The 16,481-nt window shown below is 37.1% G+C and overlaps 1 protein-coding gene across 8 annotated transcripts in view; it reads right to left on the bottom strand.

Annotated features, from left to right (window-relative positions):
* NUBPL (nucleotide binding protein like) overlaps positions 1 to 16,481 on the bottom strand; it is a 222,916-nt gene that overhangs the window by 23,649 nt on the left and 182,786 nt on the right. For all 8 annotated transcript variants that reach the window (XM_045450635.1, XM_045450636.1, XM_045450638.1 and 5 more), the window contains one exon: positions 2,954 to 3,039. In XM_045450635.1, coding sequence (XP_045306591.1) covers positions 2,954 to 3,039 — 86 coding nt within the window. The remainder of the gene's footprint in view (positions 1 to 2,953; positions 3,040 to 16,481) is intronic.

Here is a 16,481-nt window from a genome sequence, read left to right as displayed (position 1 = left end):
CCTAACCTGGACTTAGTGACCATCCCTCTTTCCCGCTATTATGTTCCATAGGACTCTGACTCACCCTTTCTTCTAGAGTCTAGAGAAAAATCTGTTGGAACAATTGAGATTGTTTGCCTCTTTACTTATAGGGCAATATATATCAAGTGCTGCAGGTAAGTGAAAATAACATAAAAGACTAAAAGATACATACACTGAATCTGTCATTAGATCCCATCAATTTGGTCATTAGACATCCAACTAGCAAAGTGCATGTAAAACCTGACCCATAGCCGAAGTCCCATCAAGTAACAGCATCAGTTGAAATAGGTGTATGCAATGATAATTTACATTGTGCTGGTTTCAGCTTTTTAAAAGACTTTTCCCTCAAGAACTGCATGATGCTTTTGAGTAGACTGTACATAGGTCTCTACCCTTATCTTACAGAATGAGAAGTTAAGCATTCCCTTACATGCTGATAGGATGACTATTATCCTAGTTGAAGTGGCAGTAACAGACCACTGGCCCTGTTACCTAATTTCTGCTAGAAAGATTACGGATAACTCGTTTTCAGTTTTCGGTAGATAGCCCTCTGTCTAACTTTTTGCTGATTTATATTTTTTAAATCCCATATAAGTATTCTTATTTAGTGGGGAGCCTGGGTGGCTCAGTCAGTTAAGCATCTGATTTCGGCTCAGGTCATGATCTCTCAGTTTCGTGGGTTCCAGCCCAGCATCGGGCTCTGTTCTGGCAGCGTGGAAGCTGCTTGAGATTCTCTCTCTCTCTCTCTCTCTCTCTCTCTCTCTCTCTTTCTCTCTCTGCGCACCGCCCCCCCGCCCCCGCTCTTGCTCTCTCTCTCTTAAAAATAAATAATAAACATACTTTTTAAAGTATTCATATTTAGTTATTTGGGTGGGTGTTACTTATACCTAGTTTATCTTAGAGGGCATAATAGGAAGTCACATTGCTCAAACTATGTGCTTTATTGAGACATTTTTCTGAGGTGTGCTGTTGGTTACCATTGCTTTAAAAATATTTCCAAGCTAAAATTCACAATGTAGGACATCATGGGTTTTTTTTTTGTTTTTTGTTTTTTTTTTTTTTTTAATTTTTTTTTTTTTTCAACGTTTATTTATTTTTGGGACAGAGAGAGACAGAGCATGAACGGGGGAGGGGCAGAGAGAGAGGGAGACACAGAATCGGAAACAGGCCCCAGGCTCTGAGCCATCAGCCCAGAGCCTGACGCGGGGCTCGAACTCCCGGATCGCGAGATCGTGACCTGGCTGAAGTCGGACGCTTAACCGACTGCGCCACCCAGGCGCCCCTATCATGGGGTTTTTAACATTCATTTATCCACATATAAAGGTGGCCTTAAAACACCTTACGATCACAATTTTATGCCTACTATGGAATACCCTCAGACCTCTTGGAAAGTAAGTATATAGGCATAATCCTTATCAGGCTCCTCAATTTTCATCAAACAATGTGAATCTAGTCCAGAGCTCCATGGCTTATTAATGCATACAGCTCTGTACTGACAAGGGGGAAGAGGTACTTGTCCAAGATGGTCATCTCAACTCCACTACTCTGCCATTTTATACTTTTCAGAAGCTCCCCTGAGAAAAAAAAACATTTATGAGAGTCCACTCATGCTCCTACACCACTGGATCTTATACCATGTCACTGTTTCACTGAAGAATTCAATGAAAGTTATGAATTCTCTCCATACCAAAACAAACTCAAAGTGAACATACAATTTGGGGATGGGGAGGAGGGAAAGGAGAAAGAATCATGAGATCCCTGAAGCTAACCCATGGGCTAAAGTCTAAAAAACTCTGTCCTGTAAGATTTATAATCTACTCCTGAATTAATCAAGGCCATCTGATAGCCAAGATGGAGGCATCATGTTGGCTTTGTACACAAATGCTTGCTCTAAACTGTATTCTGGCACAAGTCCACTTGCTTACGCCAATGCACACTTGGAGAAAAAACCTATTTATGTTTTTTGTTTGGTTAAATTTATTTATTTTGAGAGAAAGAGAGCACAAGCAATGGAGGAGTAGAGAGAGAATCCCAAGCAGGCTTCAAGGTGTCAGCACAGAGCCCAGTTCGGGTCTTGAATTCATGAACTGTGAGAACATGACCTGAACAGACATCAAGAGCTGGATGCTTAACTGAGTGAGCCTCCCAGATGCCCCTATTTATGGTTTTTAAGAAAAGGTAATGAGAGTGTGTTCATTATATAAAGGATTTCTTTTTTCTGAGAACCTAGGAGAGACTTATGCCTCTCTGGTCTCAGCTCTCTTTCCCTTGAACATCAAGCTCTTTCTAACCTCATGGAAATGGACAGTTTTATAAAAACTCTATGTGGCTGCTAGAAAATTCACGGCATACTTCTCATATGAATTTAAGTCCCTCAATGGCATGCAGTTTGTTTACAAATTCACTTCTAACCCTGATTTCAATAGTTCTTTGCCTTAATATTATATTAATTGGTTTTGTCATATTATATAGAAAATCTTCAGATACATTTTAGAAGACAGTGAGCTATGTATGAGTTAAACTGGAAACAAGGAAAAAAAGTCACTTTTTTCAACTGTCTTCCCACCAGAGCTCTATTCAAGTGTATCTACCTAAACACTCAGGTGGGTTTTTTTTGTTGTTTTTTGGTTTTTTTTTGTTGTCAATAATAGCTTTCAGTATTTGGAAAGGTAGTATTTATTCACAAAACTCATACATGAAGGATGTTTTAGACTTCTTAAAAATATTTTAGTGCAATTAGAATCTTTCTTGACTAATATAATGTGCATACACATTTGCACCTATATATGTGTTGTTAAAGTAACCATAAAGATAAAGTAGGGTTTTCATATAGATTTCTGTAAAGAACTGAATTAAAATTTGGGCTGTATTTCTCAATGACTTGCTTCTTCAGTTAAGAGTGTCTCGTAACAGTGAAGCTATACATGCTTACAGGCACATGGACTTTTCGAAACATCTCAGCACCCTTGTGTGCGTCCATCAGTGCAATGTCCTGGGGCGTGGAGACAATCACAGCACCTAACCATTGAAAAACAAAGCAAAGAGAAAGCAAGATGATGCCATCATTTAATGCTTTATGAAAAGACTGCTTCTAAAATTACATTGCTTACAGGCTAACAGAGTCTACTACATTAAATAGGTAACCTGTATAAATTTTACATACTTGAACAGGAAAGACGAAGAAATATCTTCTTCGCTCTTGCCTATTTTTGACTACTCACTTTTAAAATAACAACTGACTGGGGGGTGCCTGGGTGGCTCAGTTGATTGAGCATTCGACACTTGATTTTGGCTCAGGTCATGATCCCAGGATCATGGGATCAAGTCCCACGCTGGGCTCTGTGCTAAGTGTAAAGCCTGCTTAAGATTCTCCCTCTCTCTCTCTCTTTCTCTCTCTCTCTCTTTCTCTCTCTCTCTCTCTCCCTCTGCCCCTCTCCCATGCTCGCACTTTCTCTAAAATAAACAAAAAACAAACAAACAAAAAACCCCAAATGACCAGTGATTCAAGATCACAGCTATACCATCAGAACTTTCTTTCCATTCAGACAATGTGCTAGTTAGAAGATGCACAAGGTAGGACCTACTTTAAAGAAGCTAATAGTCTACTTGGAAAACCAAAAAATTAAGGATTATAACACAATGTACTAAGCACTGTAATAGAGATATGCTTCCTCGATATTAAGGAATTATAAAGGAGAAATAAAGGAAAGATAACCAATTCAATCTAGGGGTCAGGATAGCGAAAAAGCAGAAGGTAAGGAGAAGCAGTAGGGGAAAGGTTTCAGAAAGAGGTGACTCCCAAGCTGAGTCCTAAAAGTTTGTATTATAAAGAACTCACTAGTATGGAATGCACTGTGAAGAATAGTTTGGTAGGGGTAAAACTAGGGGCTGTGGTAGAAATTGAGATGCAAAATAGTGGTGGCCTAAATGAAGGTAGCACTGAAAGTAGGTGCAGATAAAGGCTTTCCTGGGTCTCTATTATTACCCCGAAGAAACCGGATAGTTCTATGGTATAGTGTTTTTAGAGAAAGTGCAATGTAATTTTGTCTTTAAGTGGAAACACCAGAGGCCTGGTTATAATTTGCAGTTTGTAATTTCTTAAATTTTGTAGGTTCTTCTAGATGGTAACCTGAAAAATAATTAACATAAACATATTCTACATTACCTGGATGACCATCATGTTATAACTAAATACATACTGACATGACCTTTCAGAACCCCAAACCACCAAGTTGGCACCAAGGGGTTAGTAGTTCATCACAACTAATGAAAACAGAGGTAGAATCAATAATAAATAATGGACTATACCAAATGAAGATCAAATGGTACAACAAAGTATTGTCTGAAGGGACATTTTGAAGAAGTCAAAATAAAGACAAGTGGCAGGGAACCAAGTTATCACAAAGCACATGGCAATACAGGCATATCAAAGTCAAAAGAACTATGCTAGAGGAGTTAGCTACAAATTCATCTTGCAATCAATATTTTCATTCCAGCAAGAAAGAAAAAAGAAAAACATTTCCTCTTTTAAATTAATGTCTTTAATTTGAATTTTATTGATCTTTAAAGTTTTGCTTATATTTAACCTATAATATTTTTTAGTTTTGCTTATATTTAACCTATAATATTTTTTATTTAAAAAATTATATAAGCACTACGAGCTTAAGGAATTTATATTTATACTATATTTATACTTTGTTAAGTAGTCATATAATAAAAATAAGTAAATATGGGGTATGGGGCAGATTATTTTACCTTTAGAAGGAGGGCTTATTCATTATTCAAGTTTGAAAAACACTAGCTTTGGAATTCAAACAAAATTAGAATTCAAATTTTTATTCAATAGCCAACTTCCTTTGTAACTAGGGTAGTAACAATCTGAGATTTAGTTTCCTCATCTACAAAATGGCACAGTAATACTAGGTCACAGGATGAAATAATTAAACAAACTCATGTACCTAAGATGCCTGACATGATGTCTGGACAGAGGGTAAACATTCAGTAAAAAGGAAGCTGCCGTTGTTGTTGCTTATAGTATCACCATTCTTATCTATATTACTGCTGTTAATAAAATGTCCTAGATGTTGCTGGGAAGGTCATTTTTATATGTGCCATAAGGCAGCTCATCCTACTATTCAAATTGCTCCATGGATTACTACATCCTTCTATTTTTATTTGCTCTACCCAAGGAACCAAAAACTAGTCGACCATTCTGTTTCTTGTCTTTCAAAGATTGACAAAAATCACACCTCTGTAGAAATTATATTCTAACTCAATAGATCCAATATACGTCCACAATTTGCCACCTGCTAGGTCCTGTTATAAATCTATTTCATTGCTTTTTCATATCCAGGCATTTAGAAGAAATCTGATTCTAGTACTGTCCCTATCTATTGTGTGACTGACCTTTGGCAAGTAACTCAGCATCACTCTAGGTCTCAGTTTCCTTAGCTGTAAAATTAATGCAAGGACTAGATAGTCTCCAAGGTCTCAGCTACCTCTGATTAAATGTTTTAGCATTTCCTCTTAACTAAAGTTTCCAAAACCACTTCTGTTCAATCTGACTGCTCAATAAACCTATTTAAGTAAATGTGAAATGCTATCCTCCTCAAAGAATAATGGCCCCTCAATCTCAGAGCCATTCTCTTCACATGTAAATAAAAACTCCTTGGCTATTTCCTACAAATTCTCTTAATTATATACCAGTATATAGGGGGCTTTCTATTGCATTAGCCCTAAAAAGTACTTTTAACTTTCACATAATATAATCATTTTATTATTTTAAATAGCCTTTGTCTACTATTTGTATTACCACTATACAATATAATTTCATGGGTAGTTACGATTTTTTTTCATTTTCTATCAAACAAAACTGGTACAATACCTTGCACAAAACAGTCACTTAATGAAAAATAGGTCATTTAAACAATTTTCCCGTATTTTCAAATCATTTATCCTAGACTAATGCTGCATGAACTCTTAGTTGGTAACTCCTTGAATCAGGAGTCAAGAGCTCTGGATTCCAGTGGTGTTTACTATGTTTTTGTAACTATATATCCTTGAATAGCTCACTAAATCTCAATACATCTCAATAAACTCTTCTGTAAAATACACCTATTTCCAATGTTCTTATTTAACTTAAAGTTATGTTCCACTAAAAAAAAAAAAAAAAAGAATGTAAAAGTGTTATAAAAATGTTTGGTGGCATTATTTTGACAGCTATAAGATCCTACAGAGAAGGATTAAAGTGTCTTGGTTTTCTCTGTACTTGACCCTAACACAGTATCACAAATAAGCATCCACACCATCTGAGTTCCTTTGTAATCTAAATAGTACCATTCATACATCAATTAATAACTTTTTGACAAGGATAATGATCATCTTCTATGTCCCATAAAATGCTTACAAAACATAAACATTCCATTGGAACTACCAGCCACATTTATAAAAGAGGGTTTGGTGTAAGAGTTTTTTTGATGATGTACTTGTTCTTAAATAACTAAGTCCTTAATCACAATGCAATCAGTCTTTAGGACACTGCTGACAGAAAAATTTTCTAGCCTTCTTCAAAGAATACAAAAAATAACTGGCTCACACATAAATAGATGTGTGCCATTCTTGGGGTGCCTGGCTGGCTCAGTCGGAGGAGCATGTGACTCTTGATTTCAGGGTTGTGAGTTCCAGCCTTATGCTGGGTGTAGAGATTGCTTACTTACTCACATGCATACATAAAGATCACTACTTCTTTTGCCATACAAAATTTTAATATAGTAAAATTAAACTTAATCATTATTAATCAATCTGTGCATCACAACCTAGATTTTTAAATTTTAAAGGAATTATATTAATTTTTTTCATGTTGTCTCTTTTTTTAAACATGGTCTTCAAACCTGATATTACATTTTATCTCTATGATTCTTGAATGCCTAGCTAATAAATTTTCATTTTTCTCAGGGCTCTTGGAACATGAATCAATATGAACTAGCCCAAATTTTTTTCCCTTTAATACCTTCACTGATGATGTCATTTCACTCTTCTAACGGAGGGTTTGTGCTCCCTGTACTGACCACGACCAAGGTCAGCAGCAACAAAGAGAATGTTCAGTTTGCAATAAATGGAATTACTGGCCAGGGGGAAAAATATAGTATAATAAAACCTCTTTCTCAAGGATTCCATGAAGAATTTTCTATCCATTTCCTAGACTAAATATCCAAGTCCAAACAATTAAATAATATTTTTAAATGCTATTTTCCAAGTTACAATTTTTTTTTCTTTAATGTTTATTTTTGAGAGACAGAGAGCAAGCAGGGGAGGGACACAGAGAGAGGGAGATACAGAATCGGAAGCAGGCTCCAAGCTCTGAGCTGTCAGCACAGAGCCCAACATGGGGCTTGAACTCATGAACCATGAGATCATGACCTGAGCCGAAGTCAGATGCTTAACCAACTGACCCACCCAGGCACCCGTGAGTTACAATCTTTTTAAAAGACTTTTTAACAGCTGAGATTTACTATAAAAGATGGTTTGACAGATTCTGGCAAATATGTAAACATCCTAAACAATAATTATTTAGAGTATTGTTTTAATTGCTAATTCTCTTGACTATCAAGAGGAAAATCTAGAACTGCCTATCTGAATTTGGGTCAGAGTTCAGAGTAAACATTTAAAACGGATTATTCTAGTTGTTAGGCTGATCATAATTACACCAGTGTGGAACTAGTCAACTATGCCATTATATGTCTCAGGGCATAAATTATATCTAATTCCCATGCTTTATTGAGAACTTCAGTGTTGAAATCTAATATGTACAACAAAAAACTGCTCATAATTATATTTAGATAAGTAATTTCATACCTTACAACTCTGTTGAGTACATCAATATAAAGTCAACTAAGACTTAAAAGAACAAATTAACTGCTATTATTTTTTTGTTAATTTTTTTAATTAAGTTTATTTTGAGAGAGAGAGAGAGTATGTGCATGTGCAAGGGGAAGGGGCAGAGAGAGAGAGAGGCAGAGGGACAGAATTCTAAGCAGGCTCTACACTGTCAGCACTGAGTCCCATGTGGGGCTCCAATTCACAAACTGCAAGATCATGACCTGAGCCGAAATCAAGAGTCAGACGCTTAACTGACTGAGCCACCTAGGCACCCCCTAACTGCTACTCTTAATGTTCACAGTAATCTAATATTTACTGCTCTGATTCTCCTAGATTTATTTAAAGACACTTGTAGTAAAAGAAAATAATCATTCAAGTTCTGCTAGCTTAACATAAATAATACCAAATATATCACTGTTTATTAACTACAACATAGATTCGCTTTGGCATTTTTAACCACCCCCCATCTTTCTTCTCTGCAACGCCTAAATTTTCTTAATTATAAAAATTATTTGGGGGGTGCCTGGGTGGCTCAGTTCCTTGAAGCTTTGATTCTTGATTTCTGCTCAGGTCATGATCCCAGGGTCATGGGATCAAGCTCCGTGTTGAGCTCTGTGCTGAGCGTGGAGCCTGCTTGGGATTCTCTCTTTCTCCTCCTCTCTCCTCCTCCACTCACACATGCTCGCTCTCTCTGCACAAAAAAAAAAATATATATATATATATATTGCTGTAAGATCAACGAATGTCCACTAATATTAGTATCTGATTAAGCAAAACATGATTAAAAGGCAAATCTACCTCAAATGTACCCTCAGACTGTGTTTCAACAGGAAATATAAATAATTCTTTCATTAGTCACTGTTTTGGACCCTCTGCTCCATTCCAAGAGAGTTGACTACAGTCACAAAGGGATATGTTTTATTAATTTTAAGATCAATCATGATTTTGCTCACTTTAGAAACAAGTTCTGAGAGGTGCTTGGGTGGCTCAGTTAAGTGTCCGACATCAGCTCAGTCATGATCTTGCAGTTCATGGGTTTGAGCCCCACACCAGGCTCTGTGCTGACAGCTCACAGCCTGGAGCCTGCTTCAGATTCTGTGTCTCCTTCTCTCTCTCTACTCACCCCCCTGTCGCTCTCTCTCTCTCTCTCTCTCTCTCTCAAAAATAATCATTAAAAAGAAAAGAAATGGATTTTGATACAGGAAATTATGTTAATAGCTGCCAAAAAGAATTATAAAAACACAATAATTAGTGGAAACCACAGTAGTTCAAAATCACTGGTGAGAAAGAGAGTGTGCACTTTGGAACTCTGATAAGAATTCAAGTTCATCAAAGGAATCTGCATGTATGTCTGCTTTTAGGGACAAAGATTGGCTCTTCAATAATGGAATCAACAGGGAATGGGCTTCCAATCATCACATCTTAATGATGTTAATAAAGAATTCACCAGGGCAATCCAGACGGCTGGTCACTAAGGAACCACTCGGGACAAGTGAGATTTTCAGATTTTAAAGAGCTCAAGCTGGAAACAAACAACTCACACTCTTCACTCATGCTCGCTTGCTCTCTTACTCTCTTCCTCCCCTCACTTCTGATGTTTCCAGTAAAATTAAGATAAAATCGTTGCTTTTTTCCAGTCTTGACTCCCATCTTTAATGCTTGTCAGTAAACACCTTGGGGAGCCTACTTGTACATATACATCTCTACAACTCAGAAAAAAAGCTCTTTTCCTCTTCTGTGAGAGTCTGTTCATGTTGCACTCTTAGATTTAATATTTTGCATTGCAAATTCTGTTAGATACATGTAAAGCTTGGCATGTCCATGCCCACAGTGCACCACCACCTCAGGCTTTTTGTTTAATCATGAAGCATATCCCTTTTTATACATATTCTTTCTCTAATACAAATCTACAGAGAAGAATTATTACTCCCCAATTACCCTAACTTTATTTAACCAGGTATATTCGGGAAATAGAGACTAAGACTTTATATGGAAAAGCTTTGTTCCATTTCCAAATACTATTATATTTAAGATGTGAAGATATTCTTTAGACCTAAACTTCAGATTCTGATCAAATTTCTAAAATCTATGATCACGTGCAAAAATTTTTAAATGATAGACTGTGGGGCTTGTAATTTTTCTTACATATAAATGCTTAATGAATTTTTTTTTAATTTTTTTTTCAACGTTTATTTATTTTTGGGACAGAGAGAGACAGAGCATGAACGGGGGAGGGGCAGAGAGAGAAGGAGACACAGAATCGGAAACAGGCTCCAGGCTCTGAGCCATCAGCCCAGAGCCTGACGCGGGGCTCGAACTCACAGACCGCAAGATCGTGACCTGGCTGAAGTCGGACGCTTAACCGATGCTTAATGAATTTAAAAGTAGTTTTTAATATGAATCTGACTACCCATTGGTCATTATACTATTCATTGACCTTTAAGGCATTAAGGAAGTTTAGCTGTTAGGCATATATCATTAAGGAAGTGCCCAGAAATTTCCTTTTGAGGGAGAGATAGCACAAGCAGGGTGAGTGGCAGAGAGAGAACTAGGTAGAATCCCAAGCAGGCTCCACACTGCCAACGCAGAGCCTGACGCGGGACTTGAACTCACAAACCATGAGATCCTGACCTAAGCCAAAACCAAGAGTCAGTTACTTAACCAACTGAACCACCAGGCGCCTGAGAAGTGCCCAGGAATTCTTAAACAATGAAACTGAATGAACTGCCTCAGAAGCTTTTCTTCCAAACACAAGCTAAATGATCAAGGAATTCCAGCATTAGACAGGTTGGTCGACACAAAGTGATTCTGAAAGTTAATTACATAAGAATCATTTGAGGAAGGTTTTTTGGGTCTTTCCATGTCATAATTCAGAATTTCTTAATTCTCAAGCTATTTCTTTGAACTGTTAAGTGATACACTGTAACTTCAACTTATATGTTAATGTAAACACAAGAGCCTAAAAAACTGATTATTTTGAAAATTAGATTGGAAACAGTGTAGTTCATAACCAATGATATTATATTTAATTTTATAATTTGATTCCCAATGTAATAGGACTGAGGTTTTGGACTGAGTACTAGGAATGCCCTAAATAATAAAACCCTGGAACACAGTCTTTAACACTTGGCTATAATTTGTATAAAAACAAATTTATTTTGAAAACAATTTTTATAATTTGATAAATAAAAGAATAATTCTCTTCTACATCATGCAAGTCTTGACAAATATACATTAATTATAACTCTGCCCAATATTTGCATGGACACAGTACACATGGAAGAAGTCCAAAATTGATGGTCTCCTTCAAACTTCCATTCTGCAAATTGAAAACATAAATGAAGGTGTAATATCTCTGACTACTAGAAACAGCCGTGACCTCAGTCTTCCACCTTTAAAGTATAAGCATGTTTCTAGCTTTTTGGTTTGAGGTCATCATAAACTGTCAAACTACAGGGGAAGCAAAGCACTAAAATCTAAAACAGCCAAATGTTTTCCCTTGAATTTTCAAGGGTTTTCCAAAGGATTAGTACTGGATATTTAAAGAAGAATTAATTTAAATTTGAAAACAATTAACAAGGGAAAAAACAGTTATTTAAAAAAAAATTAAAGATTTTATTTAGGTTACCTATTCCTTTCAGATAGTAAATACCAGATAAACAAGGAAACTATTTCAAGAGATGGCCTAAGGTAAGTCATTTACGTAACAATAGCAACAATAAGTTTCTGATCCTCCAAACCCCAGTAGGTTTTCATATTATCAAAACTACTGTCCAAATTAGCAACCAAAGAGTGTTATCATAAAAGACATCATTGATTAGACCAAATAAACTGCTGGTAGGGGGCAAAACACTAGTGTGGACTTGTCCAGCTTTTTCTCATGTGTCTTTGATAAGTGAATAGGAGTTCAGTTAGTGTAGCAATTGCCCAATGCCTTTCACAAGCAATAAATGACTTTCACTTTAAACAGTGAGTGAAATATTAAAGTGACTTAATTTAAAATTCCGACCTCATCTCATTTAAATGAGTGAGAGGTAGAAAGGCCTCTGGTCTTCCTTCTATCCATACGGTCCAGACAGAAAGGGCCCTAGACAGGAAGAAAGGGCATCACCTTATTTTTGTCATTTTTAGTCTGCCAGTGTAGCTTCTCTTGAGCTCAAACATAGCATATTATCTAGCTGACTACTCTGCCATATACAGTAACTCCCTCTCTAGGAGGGACCCATACTAGGACTATTTGGCTGCTTTCTGTGCCACTTCTGCCCTTCCCTGAAAGAAAAAGAAAGGGAACAAAGAAAGGACCATGATGGCTCCCCTCTCAACTGCTCAATCTTTGTCCCTTCTATTATAAAAACTGTTTCCAAAAGTTTCACTCCTACATCAATTTTTAATTAATAAAGTGAAGGGCAACTTTTGTTCATAGCTCTATCCTATCAAAATAAATTCTTCCATCTATTATTCCCCACTATACAAAATGTACTTCTATCATTGTTTATCTACAAATAAATATTCTGTTCATACACTTGATAACAGTAAAATTTTACCTTGTGATAGTATGGAGTTTTGCTACTTTGTACTACTAGTATCTGTATTGGCCTGCAGACTTTTAGAGGGCACAAATATTTGCTCTGCATTTCATCCCTTGGAAGCCACTAATGAACAATTATAAGGAGGATGACCAAGAGGAGATGGTGTTCTAGTTATTTTGCACTTGCTGCACTCCACTTCCTTCCCCTCACTAAGCTCTGCTTCATTCCCCACCCCTCTCTATCCTGATCAGTGCCTGGATAGCTGGTCTCTGTGGACTGTACCACCAGAGTTCCCTTAGCCTGTGGCTTCCAATAGGGATCTGCCAGTAGGAGGTACCAGCAGGATATAAGACTCTGAGAGGAAAAAGAGATTGCAGTATTCTTACCTATCTCATGCACTCCCTGCCTTGCAGTAGTTCTGTCCTTGGCTGAGTCCCTCTGTGGCCACAGCAGCCAACAGGCAGCCCCTCTTCCATGGCTCCAGCAGTCCCAAGGTTCTACCGACACAGTTCATTCCCAGGCCCCATTAGGCAGAGGAACAGCAATAACTTCCCACTGTCACTAGTCCCTGGGTACTTCACCTTCTCTTGCTGGTTTCCTTAATGCTGCCCACACTTCATTACCAGTCCCTTCATTAACTTCATTCTGTTAATTCCTTTTGAGGTATGTCATCTGTTTCCTGTCAGGACCCTGACTAATACAGCTATCATAATAGAAACAACTTACTAAAACTCTCCAGTCTCTTAGAAAATGTGCTTCACATACTTGATGTGAAGCATCCACTCTTCACTTAATTCTAAGAGCTCAAATCAAATTAAGATAGTCTTCATATAGTCATGCAAAGGACTTCAGTTAAAGCAAAGGAGGGGGAAAAAAGCAAAGGAAGAAAGAAAAAATTAGGTAATATCCATCAGAATTCAAATACTAGCACAGTGCATGTATTTTCAAAATGTTCAAGGCACTTATACTGTTCCTCAAAGAAATATTAATCCTCTTCTATTATGGAAGAGCAGATAAGTGTTCAAAAATTCCTAAGAGCTCATGTCTTAAAAAACCCAGAAGTCAACCCTGGAATGCACCCAACTCAGTGTATGGCAACAACTAATTTACAAGCTAAACAAACAACAAGCAAAACCCCAGCAAACTGTATCACTTAAAAAAGAAAAATAAAAGGAGTAAGAAAAATAAAACCAGCACTGACAACTCTGCCTTTTTCCCATGGCAAGTTCAATAAGAGCAAATCCAAAGACTATAATTGGTTATTTCCCATCCTTTATTCTGTCTCTTTTCCCTCTAGCAATTACTACAACTACTAGGTATTTGTAATGATTCAATAGCTCATGTAAGCTCAAATTTAAATCATTAGCCACTAATACTGCTGTCAACATATTTATTACTGTGTTGGTACACAATACTTTTAACACAAATAAGAGGAGGGCTTTTTTTTCCTTCAAGTTTCTTCTTATAGTGAGCTTGTCATCTATTTGATAGAACAAACAAACAAAAAAGGGAACTCATACAAAGAATTGCTAATTAGCATTCAGAAAAAGGATCTTTTTGTTTATATAGGTCTGCCTCCATAAATTTTCCAAAAGGATGTCTCTTTCCAAATATAAAACATATCATTTCATTTCATTCTCAAGAATGGCTTAGACATATGCAAAGTTGATACAAAGGCTCTTTCTAATTCACAACATCTCACCACCACCATCCCACCAAAAAACTCTTTTAAAGCCTTCAAGTAGTTTCTAAAAATACATACATTTAGATAGAACTTCTACATTCTCTAATTTGACCCTTTTAAGTCCGTTGTGTAGGCAGATATTCCATAGGTAAGGATAAAGAGAGAGGCAGTTAGCACCTTACTAAGCATCCCTGGAAGTAAACGAGAGAATTTATTATTGTCTTAGAATGGAGCAATGCTAGTGATTCTCACTACTAATTTAATACAGAGCCTGCATGTAACCAAACAGCAAGTGTCCACATGAACACTATTTCCCAGATACCAAAACAAATACTAAAAGATATCATCTGACCACAAAGCTATTATACATAAAGAGGAAAAAGGACAGCAGAAATAAATCCTTAAAATGAAAGTATGTTTCTCGCAAAAGGAGAGTAAAATAAAATGCATGTTTTTAATAAATACTTTTTAAAACTTATACAAGAAAACACCTGGAGGGGCGCCTGGGTGGCGCAGTCGGTTAAGCGTCCGACTTCAGCCAGGTCACGATCTCGCGGTCCGTGAGTTCGAGCCCCGCGTCAGGCTCTGGGCTGATGGCTCGGAGCCTGGAGCCTGTTTCCGATTCTGTGTCTCCCTCTCTCTCTGCCCCTCCCCCGTTCATGCTGTGTCTCTCTCTGTCCCAAAAATAAATAAACGTTGAAAAAAAAAAACAAAAAAAAACACCTGGATAAGAGCAGTTGGGGTGGAGGAGATCACAGGAGTGAGTCAGCAGCATGGTAAGAACGATAAGGAGGTACAAATCTGTTTACATAAACAGTGATAGCTAGTCAAATAGCTTTGTTATTTATTCAATCACTATTAATTGCATAAGCTACTGCTCAAGGTACTGTAAGTCCTATGATGAATAGGAAAAAGTTCTTGCATTCAGGCAGCTTACATCCTATTTGAGAAGATAAAACAGATACACAGATAAAACACTCATTCCCCAATTCAACATTTCCTGAGTGGTTACAGGAAGGAACAGAGTTTGGCACTGTGAAAAATACAAAGAAGAATGAAACAAATCCTTAGCCCCCCAGGGAGTAAATGGTCTGTTACAGAAGATAACACAGTTATGCAGGTTATGAATGGAGAACATGAGAAGTGCTACAGAAGTGGTCTAAATGAAATGCTATGTAAATTCCAAAGAGAGAGAAATGATTCCCAACTATGGATAGGAGAAAGATGACAGGGAGTAGACATTTGAAATAAAGGGTATGCAGGATATGGATACCCACTGATTAGAAAGATAGTCTAAATGAGGGTCAAATGTATATAAAGACAGAGCCTTTGTAAGGGAGGAAACAGGGGGCAGTAACTACATAAGGGTTTTGGGAAGGGATTCCAGATTATGTGAAGGAGTTTGGCAGGAAGGAGAGGGAAGTCAAATCACAGAGGGGCTCAAATGGGAGTCTAAAAGGCTTATATGTTTTACAGGATATGGGACATAAGAAAAGGTAGAACACAGTATCTTAAAAGAGTTCTAAAGTCAAATATAAGAGAAAAGGAAAATTTGGTTCATAATTAGAGAAGAGATAATTCAGTTAGGCCTAGAAAGGCAGATATGAATCTGACAGGCTGTTCCAGATAATATAAACTGATGAAAGCCATGATTCAAGCCAGGCCAGCAACTCTCTGGTTGGTACACTTCCTGGTAGACAGCTCAGATTTGTTACCTATGAAATGATGCTGGCCTGAATTAAACCAAACCTCAGGAACTCATAAGCATTTAACACACACAAGTGTGCATGCACACACACACAGACACATACACACAATCACAATCACATGTATCCTCCCGCCTCCTACCCCAACCCCATTACATCCTTTTGGTAGGATACTTTTACTGCTGGATTTTTTTCGAAGTATAAAATTAAGATATAGTCAGTATAGAAAATCCAGTCTTTTCATTGTTGTTAACTTTAATATTGACATAATAATCCACAGTATGAATGTACTAACAACTGACCGCTACAACTCTTACTGATAGCCAGCATGCCTGGAAACTAGCCAAATGATCTGCCCAAAGATGACAGTGGTCTTTCCAAGAATCATTTGGAGCTCTACTCCTACAGGCCAAAGGAAACTGCTTCTAGACTGTCTCCAGACCTTCCCTGGAATAGACAAGTTAAAGAGGCTCAAAGCAATCTCTCAGGAATTGAAACAGAAACAAAACTGAACCTAGTAAACACTCATACAAACCGTTGGCTGTATATCATATAGGATTGCACAGGTTTAGGCATATTCATGAACAAATTTATTTTTATCAGAGATCAATGAGAATAGAGTAATTTCTACTTAAATGGGTTTGAATAGACTAGAACTAAACT

The sequence above is a fragment of the Leopardus geoffroyi genome, chromosome B3 (genome assembly GCF_018350155.1).
Source record: "Leopardus geoffroyi isolate Oge1 chromosome B3, O.geoffroyi_Oge1_pat1.0, whole genome shotgun sequence".
Taxonomy (NCBI): domain Eukaryota; kingdom Metazoa; phylum Chordata; class Mammalia; order Carnivora; family Felidae; genus Leopardus; species Leopardus geoffroyi.
Note: the sequence above shows the minus strand (reverse complement) of the source record. Positions and strands in the feature narration are given on the sequence as shown.